Consider the following 10,119-nt stretch of genomic DNA (forward strand, 5'->3'; position numbering starts at 1 on the left):
GGCGTCAATCTGGTTCAACAATAATCGACTCGAACACTGTTTTCTCAAAGAATAGTCTTTTATTCTTTATCGGCCGAAGCACTCGGTTCTGCTTGACTACCCAGAACTCAGCCGAGTCTGGAATACCAGCTAGGAGCGAGAGCTACGGACTCCCAAAAAGTTACAGGTTATATACACTTCAAAAAGTACAAATTCATCAGTTACTACGCAATTTCCCTTCGCAACACATTACCCTTCAATCACATTCTTTTGAAGACAACTTAGCTATAATCTTATCACAACATCAAAGCCCATTCTTTTACGATCTGTCTTTTTTGATCTAACCATCGGACCTCAAGGGCCGGTGTTTGTTTACTATAGCCTAGGTCCATTTGAGTTGTCAAACCGTGATTGAGCACCGCTCAGATACCAATTGATTATCAAAGGACAGTTGACATTACATGATCTTTATTGTTCTACAATCTAAATTGTTTCAGAGCGGAACTGCCATCTCTGCAAACTGCCATGGTCTGCAAAGTAAGGCTGAAGTACCCCTTTCCGGTCTCACCTAACTAAAAGCAATCATCCCTTACACAAAGCCATTTTGTGCCCATTCTATTTACACTGAAAGGTTCCAGACACCATTTTAATTCATCAGACTGTATTCCAGTAAGGGGTACGTTTCCACATTCCCCCCTTTTATCATTCCATGATAACCATCTAAGGTACCCAGTGATTCTGAGCTTCATCATACTGGTCCATCTCTATCTTATTGAGCCTATTATACTCCTCCTCCATTAATTCTTTCTCAACTTGCTCCTTTACCATCTCACTCGCTTCACCCTCTATATTCAGTAATTCAGTTTCTTCATCTGGTGATTTCCTTTGTACCATTTGACTTGGAATTACAGTTGCTCCTAATCTATTGCAGCAACACTTAATCAGCATGAAAGCCAGAAAAATGCACATGATTATTGCAAGTACCACCACTAACCCATGTAGCAGAGTCTGTCCCATTGATCCCAGCCATCCTCCAAGGATCCAATCAAACCAGCCATCCCCGGGCTTAGGTTTCTTATACTGACTTACTGCATCCCGGATATGTTTGACAATGTTGGTTACATTTTCCGAACTATCAGGGATATAAGTACAGCACTCACTTCCTATCAAGGCACAGGTTCCTCCTTGTGCTGCAAGGAGATAATCTAAGGCCATTCGATTCTGGAGGGCTACTGTTCTAATGGCTACCATTTCGGCACTCATTTCTGCTAGAGCTTCCTCAGTGTCATTGGCAACTATCTCTATTAGCCTTGCCAGGTTCCTTGTTTCATCCATCAAGGTCATTATTCCATAGGGAGGGTTTACTACACCAAAGAATCTTTGAAAAGTTCCTAACTCTCTTATGGTCCTGGATTTCTTAAATTCATGGTGTTCCCCAATCTCATTCAAGTGGTGAATGTAGGGTACTACATAACCTAAGTAACACGAACCCGTCCAATTCCGGGGTAACCATGGGTAGGCTCTGTGACCACATATAAAATAGGTCCCATTATACGCAGTTAGATTATTACCTAGTGACTTACGAACCCTCCACCTCCATCTGATTTCCTCCCCTTCCCACGGTCCCCCATGTGTTCTATTGGGGGTTCCGGTATGATTGAATTGGAAGAAACCTTGGCCACAGCCTTCAGTGAGTTTACATTCCGTTATGTTAACCTCTTGAAAACATTTACTGCGTCCTACTTCTGTACCGCCGGACACATTCTTCGTTAAACATATTGGCCCCTCCGGCCTACCAACCCCTGAGGTATTAACAAGAACAAAGGCTGGAGGCTGTCTATTCCGATTATAATTAGGCTGATACCACCATTGGAAAGTGGTTAAGTCATAGCCTGCCGACATCCATTTATCCCTGTCACCTTCCTGGTTGTATGAATCGTTATAATCGCCGCTGGCGTTCTGGCGCATGACCCATTCTGCCATCTCTGAGGCATTGAACGGGATGGGTCTCAAGGGAATCCCTCCTTTACTATGGATGGGAATATGACTGCAGACCCAACAGCGTGTTAGGTTACTGCTTTTGGCATATTCATAGGACATGTACAAAAAGGTGTTGGTACGTAACTCCCTCCTTTTCCTAATTTCCCTTTTCTATCTAGATCCTGAGCGTCTCGGTGGATCCCTTTCCTGCAACCGTGGGTCTTTAACTAGTACCTTTCTGTAACATCCTCCATTATACATCATCCACGATTCTTTTCCTTTTTCTGGGTTAGTCCTACAAGTAAAATCGAATTTACATTTTTGGTGCCAGCATGGCAAACCCCATCTTTTTCTATTGTCCAAATGTACTTCACGATGTTCCTGTTTTAATAGTCCAGTACAGAAGTCCCATTTAGTCACGTTCCAGGATCTGAAAGCTTTAAGATTCTTGTCTTTGCACTGGAGAATATCTCCTCGGCACAGGTGGACTGTTTTTCCAGGTGTGATTTTCTTACATTTCTTTAGTCGATTGAACGCCCCGCCCGCGAGCAGGATAACGCTCAGAAGCAGTAATAAAGTCCTCATCTTGACTCTTGATGATCAATCGATACTACTTATTAACTATTAATCTGGAAAACAAAGAGCTCACACAAGATCAAAATTAAAAATTTAAAAATTAAAGATTAATTAAATATTGTTACTGTCTTATACTGTGTATACTGTAAAATCTACTATATACTGTACTGATTACAGATCATCTTCTCCCCCCCCTTTTGATTGGTTTCTCCAATCAATTTACGGTGGTGGTGGAAGTACCAGTTTACAGTGGTGGAAGTGCACCCATGCGCTTCTTCCCTCGACCTTAGCTGCAGTCGGAGTTGTTAGTAAGACCTGATATGAACCTTCCCACCTTGGATCTAGACTTTTACGGGTCCAGTTCTTAACCAGCACATACGAACCTGGTTCAATTTTTAGAGAACCAGATAAGTCAGGAAATTCACCATATGCAGCACGGACCTGTGAATGGAACCCGCGCAAAACCTTAGTAAGAGCCAAGACATAGGTTGTCATTTCCTCAGTCATATGGTGAAAATGCACCGTGGTAGGAGCATTTTGGTTCCAGGGAGTCTTGAGTGGTCGACCGTAGATAATCTCAGCAGGTGTAAGTCGTGCTTTACCCGCTGGTGTAGTACGACTTTGAAAGAGAGCAACCGGAAGCAATTTCAACCAAGTGGAGCCGGTTTCGGCTACCAATTTAGCAAGTTTGTTCTTCAGAGTCTGAATGGCCCTTTCGACAAGTCCTGCAGCTTGTGGTCGATGAGCACAATGCAATTGCTGATGAATGTTCAACTGAGTACAAAGTTCCTTGTTCACTTGGGCAGTGAAATGAGGACCATTGTCAGAACTTAACCGAGTTGGAATACCATACCGAGGTATGATCTCTCTCAGCAATACCTTAACAACAGTAGAGGCTTTATTGTCTGTGGTTGGATATTCCTCGATCCATTTACTGAATACATCCACAACGACAAGTACATATTTGTAACACTGACATCTTTCCAACTCAATGTAGTCCATTTGCAGGGCCTCAAAGGGACCCTCAGGCAAAGGGGTTTTTCCCCATTCGCAAGGCACTCCCTTTCCGGGGTTGTGTTGTTGACAAATCAGGCATCGATCGCTAATGTTCTGTGCTATAGCCTGAAGTCTTGGATGCCACCAAGTACTTAGGAGCAAATCACTAACTGCCCTGGCACCACAATGAGTTGCAAAGTGTACACATTCAATAACCCATAAAGCTAGCTCATCAGACATAACAGTCTGTTCCGCGGGAGTAGTCCAGAGTTGTAATACAGGGTTATATACACATCCCAATTCTCTCCACAAATGCTTATCACTATCAGGAGCGTCCTCCTGCAACTTACTCACCTCTTGGATGGTTGGCATTAGTTTTTCCGAGGGAGACTGATTCTTTTTTGAATTTTTAGTCTGCCTCATCATTTGGGGCACAATCATTTGGTGACTCCTAGAAGCATTTTTGGCCGCCTCATCAGCGCGGTGATTTCCTATATCTACCGGGCTTTGGCCAGTGGTATGGGCAGAGCATTTGATCACCGCTATCTGTTTGGGGAGTAAAAGGGCTTGCAAGAGATCTGAGACTAACTGACGGTGAGAGATCAAACTGCCCGAAGAGGTCAGAAATCCTCGATTTTTCCACAATTGTCCAAAATCATGAACTACTCCAAAGGCATATCTAGAGTCAGTATATACATTGATTTGTAATCCTTCTCCCAAAGTACAAGCTCGTATGAGTGCAAACAGTTTGGCTTGCTGGGCAGAAAAAGGGGATTCAAAGGCTGCTGATTCTAAGGTGACACCTTCCTGATTTACAATTGCACAACCAGAAATTCGTTTTCCCATCTCATCAATGGAAGAACTGCCATCCGTATACATGTTAATATCGGGATCTGCAATAGGAGTGTCAGACAAATCAGGTCGGACTGAGGTATCTTCTTTAATGAGGTGTAAGCAATCATGGCTTGGTTCATCACTCTCAGAGGGCGGATGTGCAAGGAAACTGGCAGGGTTGATAGTGCTACAGTGTTTAAATGTGAGCCTGGGATTGTTCAATAAGTATATTTCGTACTTATTTTGCCTGGCAGTGGTCAGGTGTTGGGTCTGCAATTGCCCCAATAACGCAGTGACTGAGTGAGAGCTATACACAGTAATGTCCTGCTGAAGTGTCATGTTAGCAGCTGACTGTAGACTGTTGTAGATGGCTGTAAGGATCTGGGTGCAATAGGGATATCCTAGAGCTACCGGATCCAGTTTTGATGAATAATAAGCTACCGGTCGATTCTTATCTCCATGCTTCTGGGTCAATACTGCTGTTGAGCAATCGTTCATTACTGTGCAATATAACTGGAATGGCCTATCATACAGGGGTCGTCCCAGGGCTGGTGCTTGGACCAGATCCTGTTTTAATTCCTCAAATGCTTTCTCTGCCTCTGGTTCCAGCTCAAACTCTCTCTCTTTAGTCGTGTAGGGAGTCAGAAGTTTGGTTAATACTGCAATATTAGGTATCCACTGTCGACAATAATTAACCATTCCCAGCCACTGCCTGATGTTCCAAGGGGGTCAGTACTTGTTGGATTAAAGCCCATAAATCTCGGGATTCAGCGTTGTACACCTGAATGGTGGTTCGTAAAAAGTCCACAAGTTTTTGAGGTGCTTTGAGGCGATCCGGCGCATTAGTTAGGATAGACATTAATTCATTAGGCTTCCATGGGAAGAATACATCTATGGTGGGGTGAGCTGCGGCAGCAGCCTGATCTGGGTTTGGCATTTTTCTCACTGGAAGGTTCCTGGGTGGGTTACCGGAATGATTTTTGGATTCTGACTCATGATCATCAGAAGGTGATAAATCATTTTCTGAATCGGTAAAGTCACTACATGACTCAGTGTCGTATTCCTGAGTGGACTTATGTTGTACTAACTGTCTGAATCTTTTCTTGTTTATCCATTTGTTTTCCTTCTTTTTCTTCTTGTCACTCCGGGTAGGAGTATAATTGGGCACAGGGCCTGTCTGTCCTGCCGTTTGTAACCGGGTCCGACCACTTATGTGATCAGTAAAACCTGTGGCCCCAACGGGTGAGATAGTTGGGGGTATTCCTGGGGTGAATGGGGGACTATTTACGGAGAGGGTTACTGGAGGAGTAATATTAGACGTCGGTGGTGTGGCCGACGTTGGAAGGGGGGGTAAATATAGTTGTACTGGGGTGGCTGAGGAGGTGGCGCAGTAGGGGTTCTGTATGTCCAATTATCTAAGTCCTCATCTTCTCCATCTCCCTCTGTCAACCTAAGGCCAACCATTGAACTACGTAGTTCATTTTGATCCTTTTTATTTGGCGCCTCTTCAGATTTTGACCTTTTCCCATGAGCACATTCTCTCTTAAGTACTTCAACGGGTTTAAGATTCCCTCCTTCGGTTAACTTTATTCCTAATTTAACAGCATTCCCTTGCCAGCTGGCTAATAGGGAACTGTCTTTAATTTCTTGGCAGTACTGTCGCCAGAGTCCAATTAGTTTTTTAGTCTTACTTCCCATGTTCTTTTTCCAAATCATTTCTTGAGCTCGCTTAACCATTTCTAAACTTTTGGGACCCCCTAGAGGCCATTGTTCACTGCCTAACTTTTTATTTAAACCCCCTGAGAGTTGTCTCAATTGTTGGGCTTTGTCCGGATATTGGTCGCATAATGTTCGTAGGGCACTGCCCTCATCACTCGTTGTGTCTAGGTAATTACCCATGGTTTTCTTACACTAAGGGCTCCTTTTCAGGATTAGAAGAGTTACGTTTTACAATTATCTCATATGTTTCACAGATACCGGCACACAAAACTAAACACCACAATACAATAAGTACAACAGTTAGACCAAACAAAAATACACAGTGAGTCGTCTATATTCGTCAAATCGTAATTTTAGCCTCTGTCACCGCCTGGTACAGGTATTCTTAGCCTAATTATTCTAATCGTAAATTTAGCCTCTGTCACCGCCTGGTACAGGTATTAAACCCTAATTATTCTAATCGTAAATTTAGCCTCTGTCACCGCCTGGTACAGGTATTCTTAGCCTAATTATTCTACTTATACGACCCTTATCTTGCACTCCCCGAGTACAAGTTGCTCGAGCTCTAGAGTCCCCGACTCTCTCTTTTTACTCTCTTTCAAGTATTCTTTTTCTTTTTCTCTAAAATCACTACTTATCTACTTTTTAATCCAATCGGAGCCTGAGCGGACCAAGTGATATACGAGGTCGTCGCGTTACTCGACTTGGACACTTATTTCCTAAGGTTACACAGTATTCACCAGATTGACCCGGATTTCATCGGGACACCACACGAGAGTTAGCGAGTGGCCAAACTTTTATCGGACTTACGGATCAGAGGAAAACCAAAGTGGTCAAATTTAACTATACTCACTCTGGGGGCCCATTTCCTCTGCTCGCGTCCAAGACTAGTTCGGTTCTTGGTTCGCTCTTTCTCGGTGATCATCCGTTGAAATCCCACTTCTGACACCAAATGACGATCTTGATTCTTTTAGGCATCAATCTGGTTCAACAATAATCGACTCGAACACTGTTTTCTCAAAGAATAGTCTTTTATTCTTTATCGGCCGAAGCACTCGGTTCTGCTTGACTACCCAGAACTCAGCCGAGTCTGGAATACCAGCTAGGAGCGAGAGCTACGGACTCCCAAAAAGTTACAGGTTATATACACTTCAAAAAGTACAAATTCATCAGTTACTACACAATTTCCCTTAGCAACACATTACCCTTCAATCACATTCTTTTGAAGACAACTTAGCTATAATCTTATCACAACATCAAAGCCCATTCTTTTACGATCTGTCTTTTTTGATCTAACCATCGGACCTCAAGGGCCGGTGTTTGTTTACTATAGCCTAGGTCCATTTGAGTTGTCAAACCGTGATTGAGCACTGCTCAGATACCAATTGATTATCAAAGGACAGTTGACATTACATGATCTTTATTGTTCTACAATCTAAATTGTTTCAGAGCGGAACTGCCATCTCTGCAAACTGCCATGGTCTGCAAAGTAAGGCTGAAGTACCCCTTTCCGGTCTCACCTAACTAAAAGCAATCATCCCTTACACAAAGCCATTTTGTGCCCATTCTATTTACACTGAAAGGTTCCAGACACCATTTTAATTCATCAGACTGTATTCCAATAAGGGGTACGTTTCCACAGAAGCGGAAGCAATAGTAATTTTCAGAAGGGAATTGGATAAATACTTGAAAAGGAAACAAATTTCAGACTATGGGGAAAGAGCAGTTTAGTGGGACGAAGTGAATCGCTCTTTCAAAGAGCCGGCACAGGCACGATGCGCCGAATGGCCTCCGTTTCTGTGCCATGAATCTATAGTTCGTTTCCAACACATTGTGATGTAATAAAGAAAAACAACCACCTGCGATTGAGGTGAAAGATGGCCAGCAGCAAACTGGCGGGTTCGGGCTCGACGCCCATTTTGCAACGTGTTGGATTTGACTTCCCATTGAAGCCTGGCAGGGGAATCTGGTGAGGGGTATAATTGGTGGTCACTCGGATGTCTAAATTTAGTTACGCAAGTTCATCGTCAGTCCGAAACATTAACAATCAACTAAGTGTAACAAAATAATGCAATGTGTTTTAATAAAAGCTTTTCGAAATATTTATTCTTTTCTATTATAGGATGAGCTTCCAAAACTTAGCAACTGCTACATAGAATTATCTGGAGTTTACAGCACAGGCCATCCAGCCCAACCAGCCCATGCTGGCATTTATGCTGCACTTGATTCTCCAAGTTTGCAGATGACACAAAGCTGGGTGGGAGGGTATGCTGTGAGGAGGATGTTGTGAAACTCCAGTATGATTTGGACAGGTTGGGTGATTGGGCAGAAGCATGGCAGATGCAATATAATGTGGATAAATGCGAGGTTATCCCCCTTGGTGTCAAAAACAGGAAGGCAGATTATTATTTGAATGGCAATAGATTGGGAGAAGGGAAAGTGCAACGAGACCTGGGTGTCCTTGTGCACCAGTCGCTGAAGGTAAGCATGCAGGTGCAGCAGGCGGTTAAGAAGGCCTTTGTAGCGAGAGGGTTCGAGTACAGGAACAAGGGTGTCTTGCTGCAATTGTACAGGGCCTTGGTGAGACCGCATCTTAAGTATTGTGTGCAGCTTTGGTCGCCTTATCTGAGGAAGGATGTTCTTGCCATGGAAGGAGTGCAGCGAAGATTCACCAGGCTGATACCTGGGATGGCAGGAATGATGTATGAGGAGAGATTGGGTCGATTGGGCTTATACTCGCTGGAGTTTAGAAGAATGAGAGGGGATCTCAATGAAACTTATAAAATTCTAACAGGACTAGACAGACTAGATGCAGGAAGGATGTTCCCGATGGCCGGGGAGTCCAGAACCAGGGGTCACAGACTAAGGTTAAGGGGTAAGCCATTTAGGACAGAGATGAGGAGGAATTTCTTCACCCAGAGCGTGGTGAGCCTGTGGAATTCTCTACCACAGAAGGCAGTAGAGGCCAATTCATTAAATGGCTCAGAAATTGGTGTCGTGGGCTTCCCGCGGGTGGAAGCCCCCGACCTACACTTACCTAGCGCGCCGACAGTTGAAGCCTGGCCCTGCGTGGATTTCCTGACAGTGGCCCGGTTCAGCTCCCGGCGCGCTGTGCTTGCATGATCCAGTGGCGCAGTTAGTTCGATGAGCCAGCTGGGATCACGTGAGCACTGGGCAACCAATCTGAGGTTGCAAAAGTTCATTCATGAGTTTGATAGTAAGAACTGTCAAACTCATGAAAACTCCGGGCGCCCAAAACAGTACTAAAACTTCAAATAAAAGTTTTTAAAAATCCCACTAATTAAATGAACTATTAATAACAGTAAAAAAAACTAATTTAAACAATTATTCAAATTTTTGAAAAAAATAATTTTTTAACAAATCGGGTCTAAAAATACACTTACCTTACTGTAAAGTCTTTAAAAATAATAAACCTGTGTAAAAAAAATTCTAACTTTGATTAATAGACCACTCACCTTTTAAAACTAAGTACTTGCGTCTGCTTTTTTCTCGCGTAAAAACTGGAGGCCTTCACGCACGGACAACCCCGTAAAAAAAAAGGAATTTCAGCGCGCACGCGCAGACTCCTGCGCGCACGCGTTCGACCTCTGAACCCCTTGGTTCAGAGGAAAGGAAATGCCGGTTTTCCGCACATGCACTGTGCATGCTGAAAACCGGCACTTCCATCGGGCCCACGTGTGAGTACACGGTGCTTACTCACGCGTTGGGACCCGAATTACTGGGCCAATATATCCAAGAAGGAGTTAGATATATTTCTTAAGGCTAAAGGGATCAAGGGATATGGGGAGAAGGCAGGGACAGGGTACTGAATTTGGATGATCAGCCATGATCTCATTGAATGGCAGAGCAGGCTCGAGGGGCCGAATGGCCGACTCCTGCTCCTATCTTCTATGTTTCTATGTTTCTATGTTTCTATCCATTCTCATCTCACCCTATCAGCATATACTTTTATTCCTTTCTCCCTTTTACACTTATCTAACTTCCCCTCAAATGCACCTCAATTCACATTAACTG

The 10,119-nt window shown here is 43.7% G+C and overlaps 1 protein-coding gene across 1 annotated transcript; it reads right to left on the reverse strand.

Annotated features, from left to right (window-relative positions):
- Window positions 1-22: 22 nt before the first annotated feature.
- LOC147090027 (protein NYNRIN-like) lies at window positions 23-9,299 on the reverse strand. Its single transcript, XM_085977207.1, has one exon. The coding sequence runs from the start codon at window positions 5,062-5,064 to the stop codon at window positions 2,755-2,757; it is 2,310 nt and encodes a 769-aa protein (XP_085833333.1). The 5' UTR covers window positions 5,065-9,299; the 3' UTR covers window positions 23-2,754.
- Between the last annotated feature and the right edge of the window lie 820 nt (window positions 9,300-10,119).

The sequence above is a fragment of the Somniosus microcephalus genome, unplaced genomic scaffold (assembly GCF_052327205.1).
Source record: "Somniosus microcephalus isolate GS21.2 unplaced genomic scaffold, FLI_Smic_1.0 unresolved_chr4, whole genome shotgun sequence".
Taxonomy (NCBI): domain Eukaryota; kingdom Metazoa; phylum Chordata; class Chondrichthyes; order Squaliformes; family Somniosidae; genus Somniosus; species Somniosus microcephalus.